Genomic DNA, 22,535 nt, shown 5'->3' on the forward strand with positions numbered 1-22,535 from the left:
GATCTTACTCGTCATTGACTAACCAGCCATCCTCTGGAGCCAAACAGGGAGATATAAGGTGTAAGCACAAAGGTGAAGCCAAGTCCCTGAAAGGATTAGTCTCACAGACTCTCTTTTCTTTAGGGGTAGGTACGAGGGGACAGACCGGTAGGCTGCTGAGTGACAACAGTGTCTTATTCAACTTTGTGCCCCCAGCACCTGAGAGGGTGTGGCCCAAATTATTGAGAAATACAAACAATGAAACCCCCTTTGTTATCTCTTTCAATACTCTCATCTAGATATACTTTTAGAAAAATACTGAAGACTTCCAAGTATAATCAGAATAGAAACGTTTCCTCTGAGAACACTACTTTCACCTTCACGTGTACTGCAAATTACTGTAAGCCATTAAGTGATTAATGTATTAAGGCTTAGATATTTTACAACTGATTCTCTTGTCCCCATAACCCTCACACATTGCCACATCTATTATCCATACTTCTGGTGACTCTACTGTATTGTGATTTCATGGGATAAGGACTATTTTGATTTAGCTAAATATTTTTAAGTGCCACCTATGCTTAGAGTGTTCTCATTAGTGCTGGAGATTCAAAGATAAATAAAATTAATAAAAATAAGTACCTTCCAAGGAATTTATGGTATAATTTATTTTTTCTAATTTCATCTTACATAGTTTTGTCTAGTAATATAGCTCATGGTCAGTAAAGATACTCAGTATTTTATTATTCTCATTGTTTTGCCATATCCTTACATCTTTGAAATTTAATAAGTGAAGACCGCTATTGTCTACATTTTTATAAACACACAAACACTTAACCTCTTTTATTCAATTCTGCAAATACTTTGAGATTTACCAGCATCAATACATGTGATAGTTTGGAATCATCTGTGGTTCTTTGCCTCCCTTTTGCTCCTTTTTTTCAGTTTTTACCAAATTGTTTCTTCCCATCATCTACAAAGTTCACACTTATCATTCTTTTCTTTTATTCTGGTTAATATCTGCCTTTTTAATCTTTTACTTAACTATCATCACTTTCCACATTATCTTGTTCATCTATTATTTTCACTGTTTTACTCCTGTGAAAGATCTTCGTGTGGCTATCTTAAGGTAGGGCCATGAATGAATAACTATATAGGCATCTGTATATGTCCTGAAGATGGTCACTCATAATCATCCTTGGAAAAATTGGGGGGCAGCATTTAGTGGAGCAAACGGTATAGCACTCGTTTTCTTTTAAGAAAGTTTGTATCTGATTAGTATCTAATTCTGTGCAAATCCAAGAGAACAAAGGAGGTAAGTCTGAGACGTAAATTAAAGTATTCCAATTGTGAACTCATTATTGTCCCATGTGAGTTTATAATTTCATGAAAAATTCACGTCTATTATGAATTGAAATAATAATGACAGTATGCATAATCAAGGGTTAACAAGTGGTAGAGACCAAGTTCAATGATTTTCATATGAGGATTGGTTAGAGTAGAGCCAATAAACGTAGATGGGGCTGAGATTGATAACGATGATGCTCTGACTTGATATGATTGGGATAAATGTCCTAATGTGCTAAATGTATTTTGTATATCTTCCACATTTCTAAAAAACATGTTTATGAAACTAATTTCAATATTGTAGTTTAAATGAAATATACCATGTGATAATGAAATATGTGACCAAAGGAATGTTTTGCTATGAAACTATTTTTTGCTAAGAAAATGTCAATTTAATAATGCTGAAGATAGTTATTTTGAGTAGAGAAGTTGAGTACACATCTATGTAAAAATCATATTCATATATGTGCTTTTAGATTAAATGAATATCTAAGCTTATATTCAAATTCAGTTTGTGACTTTTTCTTAAAGTAACGAAAGTCAATGGAAAATCATTTCAGTAATTGCAGGTTTGTTGGTAGAGGTTAGTGAAGAAATTTTAAGAATTCATATAAGCAGTATTTTTGAAAATGTAGGGGGGACTTAAAAATTGTTTTTGGAAATATTTTCCTTGATGCTTATAAACAACCGGTCTATTATCACAGGAGTAGCAGCAATGGTGGTTCTGCTTTTGCTTTTAAAAAGGAGCGTTGGAAAATCTGTGGACTTAGATGCTTTAAAAGCATTATATAGACTTTGCAATAGACTAAAGGAAAACAGAGGTCAAATATTAGTCTTTCTTTTTTTTTTTTTTAGTCTTTCAAATATACCTCATCGTGATTCCTAATGTAAACTTGTCTTACTTCTAATTATTCTTTACACCTAATAAAGTATAAACTATGCATACATGACAATGTTTGCTAGTAAGAGAATCTTAGAGAAGATTTTCAGGAAATACAATTTTGGGAAAATAAAACATTCTTTACAATGTACCACTTGTTAAACAAAACGAACAAAAGACATAAGTACAAACTGGTTATATAGTATTTAATTTTAAAGATGTCAGAATTAATATAGTACATAAAGCCACTTACCCTTAAAAGCAAATCATAACTGTTTGCCACAATTATTTCAATATACTTACTTCTCAGATAAACTTTAAACTCAGGAAAGCAAGGTTTGGAATAGGAAGAGTTAAAAAACACAAGCAACAGTAACCCCATTTAGATAAGGGGGTAGATGGGTGGAGCAAGGGAACAATACACTAAAGTGCTTTTCTTTCACAGATCTTGGTTCAAATTAAGGTTAAATTCCACAGGAGGATGTGTTTTCCCCATATGGAGTCTTAAAGGACATGCCTTTGTTTCCAGCTTCCCAGAGAAGACATATGTGAACACAAACAAAACATTTCATAATAAATTTAACTTTTATAGAGTGACTAATGCCCTGTGGAGATAAGGTGGACTCTTACTCACCTGTGTTTAATCCAGGCTGAAGAAATTATGCCAAGGGCACACTGACAAAACTTTAGTCCTTTGGAGAGGATGGCAGTAACTTGGTAAGGAGAAGAAAGGGTCTGGGTTTTAAAAGTCTCATTGGAATGACTCTCCCTTCCTCACTGTGAGCACAGTTTAGCATTTATGTACTTTGGAAGTACAAAGAGGTGAGGTAAGACTGCCAAAATTTGAACCTGCGTTTCTGGGAACATGCTTGTAGCTCAAACTGTTATAAATGTACTAGAAGCTGCAAAGGAGCGCTGGGTACTAGTAATTTGGGGTTTGGACTGCCAATAGCTATATTAAAGCCTGTATACTGTTTCTGCTTTTAGATTGCAAGTGAGGTTGATATGATGTTTCAAATGCCACAGAGCCTCACCATTGTCAGTCAAATCCGGCTTTCGGGGAGAGTAGGGGTGTGTGTGGGGGAATAGCATAGAAAGAGACATCCTTTCTGCCAGAAATATTTACTTTACAGTTAACAGGTAGAAAAAGATACCTTTAAATTTTTACTTGAGGTCTTGTTAACAATAATTTATTAATCTAGCTCTTCTCTCTAAGAAAGACAAACTGTTTATGTAAATAGTGCTGCCCCCACCCATTCCTGTTCTTTTATCTTTATATTGTTCTTTATTAACTAGAGGCCTAATTCTTAAGTCCTTATTCTCATAAAACATCCCTAAATTGGAGGCTAGGTAATGGACTCATTGAACACATGCATTCCTTTTCCACATACAAACCCTACTGACTTCAGCTGAAGATGTGAGCGTTAGTCCTATGACATGTGCAGGAATTCCTTTTTGGGAGAGGGAAAGAAAAACCTGTTCGTGTCAATCGTATCAAGCATTTCTGACCATATAGAATAAAAGGTTTACTTATTTTTTATATTTATGAATTCTTTCTGGATGAAAGAAGAAAATAGGAAATCTATTTAGAATTTAAATAGAATGGCACTCTCCCCTCCTCCTCCACTCACTGAAAAAGGACACACTGACATAGAAGAAACTTGATTTTAAGTTTCTTTATGATAATTTTTGAAACGTTTCTTTAGTTGATCAATCTGCAGGTCACCAATATTGATTCTAGACAAAGTTAAATCTCGTATTTATACCAAGCTACTCATTTCTTTATAGTTCCAATTTCCTTCTTGTACTTTTAATGAAATACAAAAATAAAATCCTTCCATCTTTTTATATTAATCAGTGACTAATAGAAGATAACTTTTCTGACCCCAGACTGCTAGACAAGAGTCATGAGATTTCTCTTCTCAGGCCAGGTAATGCCAAATCCAAAATTCAGAAATCAATTAACTATTCGGAGAGGAACACCACAAGGGGGCAGGTGAATCCAGGCTAGGTCCTAGGTGAGAGGGTCTCAGCTCTCGGGATTCTGGTCAAAGGAGGGGAAAGATGAAATGAAAATTAGAAACAACTCTAAAGACCGTTCATCTCTTCATGAACATAAGCATTCGATCTCGATCATCCAAGTGAAATCTTATTTAGAATACATCCAAAGACATTAAACACAATATACCAAGAAAATAAATGAAAGAAACCAAACCAATGTGGTCCACACATTGGAAGTGCTTACTATATTCACAAAGGCCAATAGTATTGTTTTACAAAGAAGAGAAAGACTAGCTGAGAAGGAATCCAGTTTACTACAGAGCAATTAGGGTATGCTTTGAAAATAAATGACAACCAGATAGGCAAAGTCTCAAACAATTAAAAAGATAGATGAGAGGATATCTTTGCTCAAAATGATCTTAATAGCCAACAATTTCAGAACAGAAGCATAAAATTAGAATAGAGCTAGATCCTTTTATTTCCCCACACACAAAAACTGAAAAATTAATTTCAGGCATTTCAGGAAAGATAAAAGCTGCTGTTTAACAAGGTTATTTAAAGAGTTTGCCTAGATTTTCATTAGAAATCAAATTTAGCCTATCAACAGGTGGCAAAAACTCATATAGTGTTTCCCCAAAAATAAGACCTAGCCGGACCATCAGCTCTAATGCTCTCTTTTGGAGCAAAAATTAATATAAGACCTGGTCTTATTTTACTGTAAGACCAGGTCTTATATAACATGATATTTTATAAGACCGGGCCTTATATTAAGTTTTGCTCCAAAGGACACATTACAGCTGATGGTCTGGATAGGTCTTATTTTCGGGGAAACATGGTATTAAAAATTAGTTCTCCTGAAGAACTATTTTAAAATTGACACTGGACATCCCCAGTGAGAATGTCAATGACAGTATCTTCAATGGCCAACGTATAACCTACCTTATATGCAAAGTAGCCAGGATTCATTCTATTTGGTAGAGCTGGAAATTATCATCAGCTTTCCTTTTATACCTCACTAAGGAAACACATAATTATTTGATGTGGGTAGATAATATATTATTTTATCTTTTACAGATTAATAAAATGAAATGCACAGACTATTATAACATAATGTATAGTATAATAAAATAGTGTAATGTATAACACAGGAGAATAAAATGAAGTTTTGCTTCATACTCGTAGTTTTTATTTAGTTTCTGGTAACAAATCTTTAAAATGAGCTTTTAAGTAGCTTTTCTTATTTATGATAAAATTAACTTCTTATTTAGGCCACTATGACAATTTTCTGTAGTCACAATGTAAGAGTCACTTGTTATATTATAAATCTATTGCTAAATGAGGTCATCTCCCAATAGACTTTAGAGGAAGTCAGGTTTTAGAACTTAGGGCGCCAAGTTGAGTAATCTTTCTGCTATACCATGACTTATTTTGGCTTCATGGTACCATAACTTAACACTAGCCAAATTACTTTTAAAGCAAACCTCTGAACTCAAATGTAAATACTCATTCTTATGTCACTTTAACAAAGCATAATCTTATCAAATTCACTCATTCTTCTTTTTGTGTGTGTATGTGTATATAGATATACACACATACATAATACATTCATACACATAAGTTCATACACACATATACATATATACACATGTACATACATGATGCCATCCATCAGTGATATTTGAGGTTATCCTTTCTCCTCTTTTCAGTCTGTGAATCAGCTTTCTCTTCCTTGTCTTTCCTTATTCCAGGTAATTGCAACGTCCTCATAAGCATTGTCATCTAAAGGATATGGAGGCAGCTTCTGCAATGCTTGAAATGATAATGCTTTGCTATATCAATGTGAAAAGTTGGATGGCTTTTAAAAGCTGACCAGTCCAATGCTATTTGCACATAGTAGACATTCAATAAATATTTGTTGATTTGATTTATTCTAGGGTAAAGAACTGGGTAACAACTCTTTTTGTCTTCACTGATGTGCTTTGGTTGAGTCTGTGTACAAATGCATTTATGGGTAAATATGAATGGTCATGGTCATTGAAAATGTTTTAGAGAAAAACAATCGAGATCTGTAGGCTGTTAGAAATAGCAATGATTGGGACTGTGTTTAATAAAATACTCTAAGTAGTGATAAAACCGTAAAATAGGGTCTAATCGAAGAGCATTCTGAGAAATTATTTGGAAATAAAGTGGCTACCCCAGTTTGAATCAATCACATGTTGAGGGCTTAAATTTTTGATTCCATATACTAAGGCAAATGCCCTTGTCATTTTAAAAAATTAGGGATAATATTTTGGTTATAAAATTTAGTGAGCATATATAAGCCACATAATATTTCCTCTGGAATATTCTCCTTTGTGATAGTCTCAAAAGTGTTTATGCAGGTTTTATTGACAATTGAGAGGCCCTGAACATACAAAAGGAAAATTTCTCCCAAATGTCAAGTAATGTGTAACTTTTTAAAGAGTTAAACTCTGTACTCCTATCATTCAAAAGAGCTAATTGATTTATTTCCTTTTCTGGTCACTAACAGTAAAAACTGTTTCTGAGCTTACAACATGTTAAATTCTGGCTCAAGGCAAATTTACAACAGCAAGGTTTATGATAAAATCTGTCAAAACATTAACCATGATGGCACAAATTTCAGTTCTTAACAGAAACAGGGAGGGAAGCAGGAATTTAGGAATGGACACACATTTGTACTTCTAGCTCTGAAATGTCTGCTTATTTCACATTGTGAAAGTTATTCAATTCCTTTGTTCTTATTTTATTCAAATGTGAAAATTCTGTAAAGTGACTATGTGTTTTAATTAACCGGTTTCAAAAGGAAGGGAGATCCTAAGATTAAAGATATAATTATGTGAAAAATTGTGAAAAATTACTAGCTAAGAGAACTTCAGGTGTTCAAGACAAAAGTTAAGATTCTATGGCATTTTCATTCTTGTCTGATGAATTTCAAGAAAAATTAAATCTGAACATAGGTAGTATCTTAATCTGTTTGCTAGTTTAAGACAAAGATGATTCATTTGGCCATGTGCCAGCATTTGAGAGCTATTCATTCAGATTATTATTCAGATTATTTTAATTTAAACAACGTTGGTAGTTTTGGTTTACTGTTGCTCAATGAGTAAGGAAGCTGTATTTTCTAGAGAATTCCAAACACAATACTGGTATCAAAAGGGAATCACTCTGCTGACAATTATAACCAAAATAATTAAGAGGTACATGCTAGAAACAATTTCAGAGAAGGACATACTATCCCGAAAGACATAATTTGATTAGACACAACCAGGATAGGTTTATGAGAAGAAACTCTTCTTTAAGGAACTTAAAAACTTTATTTTTAGGAAATGAAGAATCACTAAATTTGAAATTACGACCTAAAGTAGATTGCAGTAATATCAGATGGCATCCAAACACACCACATAGTGGTGTGTATGCTGCTTGCCTTCTTCCTTATTTTGCCTGAATTTTGACACACTTAGTTCCAGAAAGCAATTTAGTTATTACCTTTTGTTCAATAAAGATTTAAATGGCTTATTTTGTGGTCTGGAAATTTTGTGTAAACTTTCCAAGACAATGAAACCATATCTTCACTTTATCACTGAGTATAATTTCAAACTTTGAACTGTATGGAACCAAAATTTAACAGCTATATAAGAAATTCTGATTAGAAAACCAAACCTAACCAATCAAGACAAACAAACAAACAAACAAAAACCAACCAGAAAAGAAAACTCTTCACTTTAAATTGATTATGGTTAAAAGTTAAAGTGTTCAGGTAAACACAATGTTTCACCTGGTAACGTGCTAGCTGCTAGATAATTTCACATAATAGTGTATTTTAATACTACTATTTCAAGAAAGGATACTCAAACCTTAATCTTTTAATGTCATATTTTTTAGAAAGACAGGTCACACAAATGTTATAAAACAAAAATTTAGGTTTCATCATTATTAACAAGAATGACTATTCATCAAGTATTTATCTGTGAGAAGAAATATGAACAAGACTGAATCTCTGACTTCCAGAAGCTGTATTCTAACAAGATAGTACAGGATACTGAAACAAGAGAAATTCAATAACTGTCCTAATAAAGATGAAGAAAGAGCTATAAGGCACAGAGAAGAGAAGTTAACTGCCACTTGGTGATGGGTGGGGGTGGGGAATTAGGCAAAGCTTCCTGCATATAAGTATTCTTGAAGGATGAATTGGATTTAAACACATGAAGGTAGATTTGATAGAGCAGAGGATTAAATATGGCAAATGAATTCAAGAAAGTACAGGATAGGAACTGAAATGAAGCATACGTCTGGAGCACACAGTATCTGAGGTATTAATACATATGAAAGTCACTTTTATTAATTTTCTTGCCATCCATGTGAAAACAAGATGATGTGTCAGGACTTTGATGTATGATTTCTTTGATGTATGATTTAGGCAATCAGTTCTTTAAAATAATCTAATATGGGCCCAGAAAACTTTCCTAAAATGCAAAAAAAAAAAAAAAAAGAAAAAAAGAAAGAAAAAATATAGACACACACCCCATTCTTTCATTTTAGAAATAAAACCACTGTTTTTCTTACTGCAACGTAAAGACAATAATATTTGCAATATTTAAACTTTCAGTCTACAAGATAGCCATATTTCTTGAAAAAGTTGTTACAATTTTTATAAAAGCAGAAATAAAGTGATTATTTTGGTATGATTGAGGCACTGAAAGAAAACTTTTGATTTCAAAAGTTCTATTTGCCAAATACAATTGCATATTCACATTCCTGTCATATAAATAAAAGTGCACAACTACTCTTATACTATGACCCCAGTTTAAGAAAAAAAGATGCAAAAAGCAAATCTAATTTTGTAAAGTGGTAAGACTGATATAAGACATTAATAATCAGTGTACACATTCAAGTAAAGAGTAATTCTTCAAAGAAATAACACTGACCTTTGATGTCAAATTATTCTATTATTGTTAAAACTCTACTTAAATTTTCTCCTCCAGAATTAGCTTCAGAACTGGCTTATGAGCTGAAGAAGACATTCAGTCTCCTCTCGTAGTCATCAGGTTTTGGTTTCAAAACAATTTGTTTAGAAGCAAAATGAAGCTTAGAGATTTAAAGTCAAAACTTGTCATTAGCAAGCCAGTGTGTATATAATCCACATGAGTCTGAGAAACTTTTCTTTGTGACATTATCAGGAGGATCTCCCCTAAACAAGAAAAGCTGCTGGCTTGGAAGGAAAAGGGCCACATGAGACAAAGTATACTTTACTGGTGCATTTGGCAGTTCTCACCTTTTCATATATTATGTAATTTTGGCTCCTCTACTTGAGGCGAAGTTCCTAAGTTTTAAAGCAGGCATGCATTTTGAAGTGTCTGATACAGGAGGTATGATTTTTGAAATGAGAGTCACTTCTTAGTTTAAGCTTCCTTAGATGCACCTTTAGGTTTATTTCTTTAGTTTTCATACATAGTATGAAGGCTACTTATTGGGAGCAGTGGGACTAGACAAGAGCATCTTACTTGCCTAAAGGCATATCAATTCCATGGCTTTAATTGTAAAACCAGAAATGTTGCTTGCTGCCGTTTTCTAAGTCTTGCTTTACGTGGAGCCAAGTGTTAAAAGTTCGTTACTAGAGCTTAACAACACAATGGCTGAAGGAATGGAGTTACCACACAAGTGTTTAAATTCCACACCGGATCCCTAGCTACAACAGAGAAGAAAGTTCAAACAATAAAAACAGAGTTGCAAGGTCTGAACTTGTGTGTCAAGGATACCTCTTACTCATCACCAGGCAGCTCTTACTCAGGGCAACCAGGCCCTCCCAAGCAACGTGGTTAATTGAATAAGGATCCTGAACATTTTGGCTGCAGATAAACCAAAGTGGCACATGGCTCATAACTCAAACATTTCATTTTAGGCAGCTGATAGTTTTCTTGCTCAGGCTAATTTGGATTATTCAATCATAATTCTTTTCTCTAATGAAAAACTGCTTGTAGTTACTGGTGGTGGCGGAGGGGGGGACAAAGAGCTGCGATTATGGATCTTTGAAGGTAAATTTATTATCTACTCATTTTAATCATGTATACAAGTGATACTAAATTCAGAACTAAAAACATTTTCTTAGCAGTACAATTATGTGTGAGTGTGTGTGTCTGTGTGCATGAATTTAATAACATTCAGCCCAGACTACTGTTTCCTGCTATGATGGACCCAGAACCTCTCTCAGTAAGCAACTAAAAATGCCCATTTGAAAATTAGATTATTATTTTTGTGTTAGTTCTTCATGTATTTTGGATATTAACCTCTTATCAGATACATACTTTGCAAATAATTTTTCCCATTATTTAGGTTGTCTTTTTACTTTGTTGATGGTTTCTTTGGCTGGGCCAATGTTTTTTACTTTGATGTAGTCCCACTTGTTTATTTTTGGTTTTGTTGCTAGTGCTTTAGGTGTCATATCCAAAAAATCAATGCCAAAACCCAAGTCAAGGAGCTTTTCTCCTATGTTTACTTCTAGGAGTTTTATAGTTTCAGGTCTTTTTTGTCTTTAATCCATTTTGAGTTAATTTTTATGAGTGGTGTAAGACAAGGGTCTAGTTTCATTCTTTTACATATGAATATCCAATTTTCCCAGCTCCATTTATTGAAGACTGCCTTTTCTCCATTGAATATTCTTGGATCCCTTGTCAAACGTTAGTTGACCTACATTTAGGTTTATTTCTGGGCTTTCAATTCTGTTGTATTGATCTATTTGTTTGTTTTTAATGTCAGTACCATACTCTTTTGATTACTATAACTTTATATTATAGTTTAAAATCAGGAAGTGTGATGGCTCCTGCTTTCTTTTCTTTCTCAGGATTGCCTTGGCTCTTTGGGAGTATTTTGTGGTTCCATAAGAATTTTAGGATTTTTTCCCTACTTCCATAGAAATGCCACTGGAATCTTGATAGGGATTGCACTGTATCTACAGATGGCTTTTTGTAGTATGGACATTTTAACAATACTAGTTCTTTTGTTCCATGAACATGGGATCCACCATGAATTTTAGAACCATTGGCTAGCCTTCACATGGGTTTATAATCCAAATTATCATTATTTAAGTGGTCCAGTAGAATTCAAACTAAGATTTTAAAGTGCTCTAAGGCCTGTACACATTTCTAGGTGACTGGCAGAAGCAAATGCAAGGCCTCGATGGAGGAAACCACCTTACACTTAGGACTTGAAAAGTCCCACTGAGGATAATTCTAAGAAATAAAATCTCAAATTCATGAATCACCAAAGATCCAAAGAAATAAAGTAATATAAATGTAGGTCGCAGAAATAGCAGATAGCAAAATTGGAGCAGTAGATACCTAAGAGATTAAAATGATCAGAAATTAAGTATAGCATGTTTAAAATGTTTAAGAAAATACACAAAAGCATTGAAAATAGGAGATGGGAGCAAGAGATCATAAAAAATTACCAAATGGATTTGGGAATGAACAGAATATAACCTCCACATATGAAAAATATAACAGAAATTAAAAACTCACTGGAATTTCTGCTTCCAGACACAACAGAGTAGTTTGTATCGCACCAATGCTCCTGCAAGAATAACTAGAAATGTTGGATAAAATACAAAATGTATTTGTTTAAAAGTATTATAAAGGGGCTGAAACAAAGACATCTAGAGGGACAAAGATTCCAGAGCAGAAAGGTAAATTGGTGATCTGCTGCTACTCTTCCCTGGAGGCATTTGCTGGTTCTGGGTAAAGGTGACAGAATAATAATTTGGGCTCCGTCCTGGCAGAAGACTGCTGCTAGGGACAGAGAAACCAGCAGTGCTTTCGCAATCTTGCAGGGTTGGAGTGACAGACTTGGAGAGCCAAAGGGCCTGGAACACATAATTAGTTTTCCCTTCAAAATACTTGGCAAATTCTGAGCTGTCCTAAGTGGGAGGGTAAAAAAAAAGATCAGATGAGAAAATCTAAAAGAGTCCCAGTGAAGATATCACTTTCACCATTGCAAACCCTAATGAGTTATGCCACGGGAAGAGAGGCAAACCAGAGAAAACTGAGCCTTATTCAAACTGCTCCACAGCATCAACTCAGCACAGTACCTCTCTGGATTAGGTGATTAGCTTCCACTCAATCTTCCCAATAAGCCCTCTCTGAAGGAAGACAAAATCACCTGGAGATGCAGGATGTCTTAGGTTCAATTAACAATTAAGAGGTATGCCAAGAGACAGGATCATCCATGCACCTAGAAATCAAGAAACAAAATAGACAATAAAGAAAGACCCATGGGTGACTCAGATACTGAAGTCAGTAGACAACAGATTTTAAGTAACTGTGATAGTATGTTCAAGAAAACAGGCAAAGGGGGAGACAATATACTTAGAAAAATGAGTATTTCACCAGAGAACTGGAATATACCAAAAAATAAAAAAAAAATCAAGAGGAAGTTGTAGAATTGAAAAATACCAAATCTGAAATTAAGAATTGAATAGATCTTTAAGAGCAGAAGATAGGATTAGTGAAAGACAGCTGATTTTGAAAATTCAAAACTAGTGTACATAGAGGAAAAAAGGACAATACATAAAAAGGGTGTCAGAGATATATGGGAAGAGTGAAAAAAATAAAATAAATATAATTGGAGTCTCAAAAGGAGGGAAAGAAGATATTGACTAAAGATTTCTTAAAATTGACGAAACATATCAAGTCTAGACTTAATAAGGTCTATCAACTCAAGCAAGAAATATACAAAGAAGACCACATAAAGCACACTATAAAAGTGCCAAAAAACAAAGAAACAGAAAAAAACAACCTAAAACATAATCAGAGAAAAAGAGGTTATACTTTCAGGAGAAAAACATTAAGACTGACAGACAACTGATTTCTCAACAGGGAAGAGGAAAGCTGGACAACAAGATGACATTTAAAAAGAGTTACAGGACGACTTATACTTCTGGCCAGGACCACATTTACCGTCTCATCTTAAAAAAACTAATAACAAAACAAGACAAAACCCCACCGAAACAAAAACAAGAAAACAACAGTGAAAATACATGGACCAGTGTTTCTGGACTTTGGACAACAGTCAGTGCAGGACAGTGATCCCTGAGAGAAGTGAAACAAATGAAGTAAGCCCTGTGATTGCCTCAGCCTAGTGTCTGGAAAGTTTACAGAGCAGAGTGCAGGGAAGGGAAATAAAAAACAGAGCCTGGTGGCCTCCCTGAGTTGAGGACATAGAGGTGAGAATTTGGGGAGGCCAAGGTTGTTAGAATTTGAAGGTCAGACCACTAGTGAGGAGAGATTTTGCATGGAGTGGAGAGTGCTGCGTGAGCGCGCACGCGCGTGCACACACACACACACGGCCAGGCTAAGAACCACCAGAGAGGAGTAGGCAGAACAATAACCAAAACTCACACATGGCTGTGACTAGAGGGAGAAGAAAAAGACTTGGGGGACAAAAGATATTGGAAAAAACAATGGCCAAAATTTTAAAAATTTGATAAAGACTATAAACCTACAGTCCAAGAAATTCAACAAACCACAAGCTGAGAAGCATGAGAAATCTGTACAACAACACATCATAATCAAATTGGTTAAAACAAGGGACAAACGGAAAAATCTTTAAAGTAGTGAGAGAACATATTATGTATGGTGGACAAAAATAAGAATGACAGCAGGAATAAAACAAGCCAGGTACAATAAAGGAACATCTTGAAAATACTAGAAAAAAAAGTTAACCTTAATTTCTATGTTCAGCAATTATTTTTTTCCACAAAATGAAGGCCCTCCCCGCAAAAAACCCATTTTGAGACGTACAAAAGATGAAAGAATTCATCACCCACAGGCCTGCAATAGTAGAAATGGTAAATACTTGAAGAAGAAGGTAAATGATTAACTGGTGGAAGCTTGGGTCTACACAAAGAAGAGAGCACTGGAAACGGTAAATACTTGGTGAATATACAATAATGTAGTTCTTACTTTTAAATCGACTTAAAAATAGTTGACTGCTTAAAGTTATTGTATTGTATATATGTAGAAGTAAAATATATGACCAGAAGATTGTGAAGGCCACACATGGTGAGACAACATTTATTTGTATATACAATAATGTGACAGTTAAGATATTACCAGTTTATAGAGTCTTTGCCCTGAAGACTCTTACTACCCATCGCCACCCTGGTCCTCTTTTAGCCATGCACCTCCCCTCCACCCCCAGCTTCAAATTCTAAGTTCACTACAGGTGACAGAGTGTGACATAGACTGTTTATATTTATCTTATCATGATCGAATAATCAACACAATAGAAGCAGTGCTTTCAGATTTCCATTATTGGTTCCACTTACACATTCCAAAATTAGTAGAGGTGCTTTGTCATATATTTCAATCAGTCTATTATTTTTTAATTAAGAGAATTTGATCTCTCATTCTAACCATATTTAAGTTTACCTTTAATATTTTATGAGTATAACTTTATTACTACAATTTACTTTGTGTCTAAATAGTTTAGAAAGGTTCCTAAGGTACCTAAGACATTTGTTCTTATTGACTTTTATCATTATTAAACTTGTTAAGGAACTGAAACAGTTTGACAGTGAACTTACCCTGTATCCTTACTGCAGTGTGTTACAGCGCACATCCAGTACAGCGCCTTCAGGATTGTGCACCTAGAAATTGGATTAGGATCCATGTATTGAAATGTGGAGAATTTGCAATAGGGGATTTTATGTGACTAATAAGTAAATATACATTTTACATATTTGAGTTTGTGTTAATCAGTCAAGAAACTGGTGGCTTCCCTAAAGTACTAGCACACTCTAAAACTACAGTTAGAAAAACAATAAAATTAAAAATGTGTATATTAAGATTTCTGCAGAAAATATTAATAGTATATCTTTTACCAATTCTCAAAAATACATTTGTCATTGTCAAATTCTACTTACAGAAATCTACATTAAAAATAATAACTTCAACCTTTATAAATTTAAGTTAAAGTACATAATAAAAAGGAAAAGAAAACCTTTTCCAAAAAGGTTATTCTAGTAAAAGGATTACAAGTTCGGTAACTTGAGATGGTATTCTGGAACGTATGCTACTAGTTCAAATGTGCAAGCTCCAACTTAACAAATGTTTAAAATATTTGAGTTTTTAAAACAGTGCCAAAATAAACCACATCTTTTCTAGAGATGACATATTTAGCTAAGCACGAGCAATATAAATCTTTCAACCATTCCATGTATTTGTTTAAAAACCTCAGAAACCACGTGCATTTATAATAAAACATGAACAAAATACCGAAATCACTGGAGCCTAACAGTTGACTTATAAATCAATTTTTTAAAAAGGCAAATGTATTTTTCTCTGTGTGCGTCTGTGTGCATATACCTGTGTATATATACACATGGTATATATATCTATGTGTATATGTATCTATGTATCTATGTATATATACATGCATGTATATAGATATGAAAAGACAGTTTAATTGTAAATAATAGTGATTAACACAATACTGCTTTGTGAAGAATTTGGGTTCCATATAAACCAAATGAAAGAAGACAAAATGTGTAAGCCATGGCCATTTTATCATTATAATGCCTTATTCATCATGAACATTTGAAAACAGAAACTTTAAAAGTAATTATGATCTTTTAAAAATACTACACTAAAAAAACTCCTTTCTATGCAACTATATCTGGTATTAAAACTACAAAATTTTAATACTCTAACCTTTTATATATTAAAAAAAAACAAAAAAAAAACTTAAAAAAAAACCACCCTAATTCTATCAGTAAGCAATCTAGTAAGAATCTTCACTTTATTTGAGTAAGGAAATACAAAATCAAATTTCTCATTGAAAAAGGGAACATATTTTATTAGATAAAATAATTTAAATAATTTTAACTTATAACTTATTTATAAAAGTAGAATTTTCTCATATATAAATAATGAACTAATAACTTTGCTATAATTGCTTATACCTTGCTTATAACCAGTAACCTTGCTTATAACTTGCCTCTAACTGGTTTTATCTCTACAGTTACTCTTGGAAGTTGAGTGAGCCTTGAAGTTTAGACTTCCATTTGATAAAACTATAGTCAAGTTTTAGCATCAGGCCAAATTTAAAATAGTAAAAAGTAACTCAAGGTTATTTTTTATTCACAATGAATTGTCACAATATTGCTAATTAGCATGCTTGCTACTATGATTGTATAGAGAAGTAGCAATAATGTGATGCTATTTACACATACAGTTCACATTACTGCTTTTCACTGAAAGAAATGCGTACAATCTGATTTTTAGATAATTCATAGGTATGTGTATAAAAAAAGGTACAATAATAACAGAAATAGTAAGAGTAAAAATCTTTATTAAAACATTTAAAAAAATGTTTGGAGACCTACGGTTGCATGGAGTTTAGTTGTAAGACCTCAGCTGTTAGTCTTAGCCAGTCCTTGACAAGTTCCTAGCCTCTCTGAGTCTGTTTCCTCATCGGTAAAATGTATGTAATAACAATAATACGAAAATTATAATCATTATGCAGCTGATACATATAACTTATTATTGTTATATGGTTGTTGATAGGGTCAAAAATACAAATGTGAAAGGACTTTTTAAATCATCAAGTGCTATGCAAGTTTGTATTATCTTGTTTGCCTTACTTCTGAACTACTTATTTTTATAAGAAGTGAATTCTCATGTTACTGTAGGAAACAAACTCAAAGCAACACCTCTGGCACCTCTGGGCTGTGTGGATTATTTCTGAAGTTACTTTATTATTGAATATGTAGAGAACATCTTCAGTGAGCAAGGTTATTCCCTCATACACATAAAAAAGGCTATTTGAAACAGTGTTGGTGGACATTTTTAAGTGCAAGAAATGAATTAATGATAATATTTGGCTGTAATACTTATCATTTGTAATTTTATGGACAATTCATTTGCAAGGGGATGTAATATTTTGGAGATTACACACAAAGAACAATAGCAGATGTTAGAATTTTTGTAAATTTAACTTTATGATATCAAATTCCATAAAAGTTCTAGATATTGATTACAGGAATAGGTTGCTCTAGTCTGATTGTTTAGGTACAGAAAGAAATGTCTGGAAATTGTAAAATATCTTTGTTATACTTTGTGTTTTATAAAATCCCAAGCAAAACAACTCAAGCTGTCTATTCTTCAGGACTAAACTGAAAATTCAAGTTTATTTGTGATTTATTTGAAGAAGATTCAGAAATGGACTATTTTGTGACAAGAATTGTTTCTCTTTACTTACCTTCATGACTTGAGAGGTGGTGTATCTTCACACATAGAGTGCTTACATGTTTCAATTAGAGCCAGGAAACAAGACTCCATGCATGCCCAAATTATTTCAAATTTCTCTATTTATACAGTCACTGGCCTATGAGAGGCTATAATTCTCTTTAGGATTATAAAGTAAATCCAGTTAGCTTATTTTTAACCCCTGTTGTTCTTTATTTTCTAATTATTAGTTTAAAAAATAATTAAAAGTCGACAACATGAGTGAATTCTAAAATTTAATTCAATGGGATGATTCTAACTCTCAGTCAATTTAATGGATTTAATAAGGAAGAAATTGAGTTTGTTAGCATTATGATTCTTTTGTCATTCCGTAAGAAAGCACTTTTCATTTTACTGCAGAGTGAAAAAAATCAAATGGATAATCTCCAATGGTGTATGAAAGAATGGTGCGAAAAATCATTCTGTACTTGTCCTAAAAACAGGCAATGATAGATAATTTAGCTTAAAGATTAAAAAGTTGTACAGATGTAGAAAAATGTTCATTTGCCTACAAAATTTTCATGAATTCAATCCTTACTTGTCTTTTTCATCCAGTTCCAGGCATAGTCATTTTATATTGGCCTCTCATCTATTCAGTCTAAAAGAAAATATTTTTCCTATAGCCAAAGACATGCATCTTACCTTTATTAATAATGTCATGATTAGAAGCGACTGCTCTGCTGTAACTATTTTAAGTTCTCTCTTACACAAAAGACAAAGCAGGTAACCTGAACCAAATCGGAGGTTTACTTTGTTCCAAGCCCATATATTTTTACAGTATAGTTTTATTGTATATTACATACTGAATTCTCCCCCTCCACAACAAAAATTCAAATGATAATCTAAATGAAAATAATCAAAAATAATACTTAACATGTTTGATGGCCTCTTGCCTTCTTGTATGGAGTCACGCTGGGCACAGGCTAATTTTCAAGCCCAAAGTGTCCCAGTCTATTAGACAGACCTGGCAATTTCTACAGCTTAAATAGAGTTTAGATAATTATTCAGACCAAACATTAAAAACTATTGACAATGTGAACTTACAAGTACATATGAACAATATCTTCTCTTTATTGAAAAATTTTCATTTTTTGTAGTGAAACAACAATCATGCCATAATTAATGTAATTTTAATGTATTCAACTCTTACTAAAATGAATTATACATTTAATTCTTGGTATCTATACTTAATTTTCTTGAATACTAACAAAAACTACATGTATGCATTGACGGAAGACTATGCACTCTATGTCTGAGCTTCTCTCATCAGGTAAGAAATAAACTCCATATTGAAAAATGCATGTATTTGAAGTTTTGACCTAACACAGTGGATTAAGGTTTAGACAATATTTACTTTGCTGCATTTTGATTCCGAAAGAGCCCTATGTGAAGATATGATCCTGACCAACTTCGCAATGTTTCTGTAATAGTCTCTCAGTAAAAACAGTTATATTAAATACAGTGAGACAGAAAATAGTTACAAAATAAACTACAACTTTATAGCTATCCATTGGTAAAAGTCTGTAGTTAATACATTTGGATAAATAACTCAAGTCAGCAGCAAAGTGGTTAAACATTTGTGATTTGATTTTATCTCAGCTTGGAATGTGGCTGGAGTGTCCCACTTCTAACAACTGTTTGCTAAGTTAAGGCTTTAGTGTTTACACAGTGTTGAATGAAGCAGCCTGGTCACCAGATGTGATTGCTTCCCAGACTGGCGGTTTTTCAGTCAGATCACTGTCCTCATGGTCCCTGTTCCCACCTTCTTCCTCAGGACGTCCACCAGCCTTTCCAACCTAAGTTGGGGGCAGGGGGTGGGAAGGGAAGAAAAGAGTATAAAAAGTGCAGTTATTGTCAGGAATGTTTTGGCTGGAAAAGGACAGTATTTGCCTGTGACCAAGCAGCCCTGGGAGTCGTGTTAAGAAACAAAGCATTACTGTAAGCGAGAGACACTGGTGCAGCATGTCAAGTATTTGAGGTTAAAAAAACAGCAACAACCCAGACTTTAACCCAGATCTTCTTCACGTTATGCCAGCATTAGATGCTACATGAAACATGTAAGATACGCATTTCAATGCATTTACCTACTTAAGGTTGTGAATCAATCATTTACTATGCAATGACAGGACGGCATATTAAATGTAGAGCAATTTCAAGCTGATTTTTACCTAAGAAGTACATATTTCAATACAGAAATACCAGCAATCTTACACCTGTTACTTAGCTAAATATGTGACACACTGGTATAGAGTACAGTTCTTATGCATTCAATTTCTTTTTCATGGCATCAGCTGATGAAAATAAGGCTGGGAATTAGTGGCTAGGGGGTAAATACTTTGTCTCAGTGGCATGGAAATAATTTAAATATATATAAAAAAGATATGATGCCAATAAAGCCGGACTTTCTGCACTCCATTGAAAAAGAAGTTTCTATTCCTGAGTAGTATAAGTAGGTTAGGAATGACGATATGTGCTTTTCAGTCAAAGATAAGTGATTTTCAGTTGATTAAAAACTCACCAATTATACTGAAAACAGAATGCAAAGTTCCGAAGTCCATTCTGTGGTGTTCTTAGGCTACACTATGGGGGGGGAGAGTGCATTCATGTGCACCAGTGAGAGTTTGGCTTGACAAAAGTGATGGTATCAGGCCATGAATTGTTTTATCTGCTTTTATTTTCTTTACTGAAGGTATAAAACCTTCACCCAAAACTTGCTTGGTTGTTATACACAGAGAAATCTTCAGAAGTGAAAATCATGGCCAGCAGTTTTCACATACACCGTGCTTCCTCCTCAGAGACTGCTGAGCGAGTCTAGTCTGCCGCAACTTGCCTCATTGATATGGATCCAGGCAGGAGGGTGCTTTGCAAATAAACTCAGTATAGAGCTAGACACTAAAGGAGTGAGGGTCTTCACGGCATGTGCACTGGTTTAGAGGCACTCATCAGCGTCACACAACACTGAAGATTAGCTCAAGTTTATTGGATGACTCTGCACATATCGCGTTCTGTTAGAAAACAGGAACATGACACGAATGAATGCAGTGCATCAAGAATCATGGCTTTGAGAAATATAGCAATGATCTTGGAGTGAAAATGCAAATTTGCATACCTTTGTTACTACAAATTTCTCAAATGTATGTTAAATATTATTACGCCTTCACTAAAACAGCTCCAGCCTAGTGGTGGTGCGAAACTGAACTGGAAGACTCACTGAACAATTCACTGTAGTCACAGAACAGCCTGTGTAAGTTCCCTGGTGATGAAAACTACTGCTGTCTTCTCACTCTGAATATTAAGATTCACAGGATTAAAGAAATCCTTTAATTTAGACAGAGTTTCACTAACGAATTATGGAGGAGGGGGAAGAGAAATGTCATATGAAATTTTAAGTGTATTGTTAAAATATGACATTTACTGTTAACAAATGGCTGCCAGTAGAAATCTTGAGACGTCATTAAAAAGCATATCTCCACATATATTGTAAAAAGTCAGAAAATATTACTTTCAAGTTGGTTAAATACATACTCCTCTACAATATCATGTGCACTAGTAAAAGGACTTCCTCATAATGTAAAAATAAGCCCTATTCTGCACAGTTATTATCATCATTACAAATTCTCAATCAATAAAATTCCAAATTACTGAGATGAATCTGTGTTGCGCTTCTTTTGGCTTCTTTACCGACAGGCTCATCTCACCTTTGTTCCCTTTTATATATTACGATGTCTTTCCATTAGGAACTCGTACTTCTTGCTAAGGGAAGAGGTGAGGAGGAAATACTTAAATATCACGTTTTGCAATGTCTTTCCTATATTTCAACAATTACTAGATCAACCACATTCTCAGTTTATCCAGGTTGAATGATTTATGAAAATTTGATCTCAGAAATGAGAAAAATGTCAATTACTTAGTTTTGTAAAAGCTTACTAACTTCTGAAACACAATGAAGCACCTATTCCTTCCTGTAAGGAATGGAATACACCTGCCAAACGTGGGCCGTGCCAACAGGAAGGGAGGTGTGGATGTCTGTTGAAGCACCTTGCAGGATTTGCCTGCAGGCTATTCTTTACTGTCCAAATTAATAATATCTTTTAAAAAATTATGTGGCTTATTTAATAGGCTCCAACTGCTTTACATGTTACTCAACGATAGCTTCCCAAGGCCTTCCTTCATGAAATAGGAAAAGGGTTAAGCTAGGATTAGGATTTCTCCATTTTAAACATGAAGAAACTGACGCACAGACAGGTAAGTCCTTATACAAGGTCCTGTGGTAAAACAGTGACAAATCTGGTAAAACATAACCTTCCTTGTTCTTAGTTCCAAGCTACTTCCACTAGGGTTTGGACTGCTAGAGAATTACAGATCTCAGATTACAGGTTAATAGATTATTTGTCTTAATAGCTTCATTAATTTTTTTCCTCAAGTTCTTACTTAAGACAAATTGGGAACATATTTGTTGGTATATTTCATCTGCTATTTTAGCAACGCATTCTAAGAAAGTAAACTGAGGACATTCCACATAATTAGGAAATAGTCATTACAGTTTACTATTTGCTATAATTTCTACATAAACTTGAAAAATAGGATGGCCGGATGGCTCAGTTGGTTAGAGTGCGAGCTCTCAACAACAAGGTTGCTGTTTCAATCCCTGCAGGGGATGGTGGGCTGCGCCCCCTGCAACTAAAGACTGAAAACGGCAACTGGACTTGACCTGAGCTGCGCCCTCCACAACTAGATTGAAGGACAACAACTTGGAGCTGATGGGCCCTGGAGAAACATACTGTTCCCCAATATTCCCCCCCAAAAAAACCCCCTGAAAAACAAACAAGCAAACACACAAAAAAACAAATAAAACAAAACAAAAAACCTTGAAACGATATACTTACAACTATATTTTAAATAGAAATCTTATTTTTTCAATTAACATTATTTTTGTATTTTTCTATGTATTTATATATATAACATGTATGTAATACAATGAGTTTTCCATCAAGTGGATGAACCATAAGTTATTTACCAATTTTCCTAAT

The 22,535-nt window shown here is 34.0% G+C and overlaps 1 protein-coding gene across 7 annotated transcripts in view; it reads right to left on the reverse strand.

Moving 5' to 3' along the window:
* Window positions 1-18,556: 18,556 nt before the first annotated feature.
* Window positions 18,557-22,535, reverse strand: part of MIPOL1 (mirror-image polydactyly 1) — a 256,929-nt gene continuing 252,950 nt past the window's right edge. For all 7 annotated transcript variants that reach the window (XM_081047457.1, XM_081047463.1, XM_081047456.1 and 4 more), the window contains one exon: window positions 18,557-19,301. In XM_081047457.1, the coding sequence (XP_080903583.1) occupies window positions 19,235-19,301 (67 nt within the window). In that variant the 3' untranslated portion in view covers window positions 18,557-19,234. The remainder of the gene's footprint in view (window positions 19,302-22,535) is intronic.

This window comes from Rhinolophus hipposideros (genome assembly GCF_964194185.1).
Source record: "Rhinolophus hipposideros genome assembly, chromosome: 5".
Lineage (NCBI taxonomy): Eukaryota > Metazoa > Chordata > Mammalia > Chiroptera > Rhinolophidae > Rhinolophus > Rhinolophus hipposideros.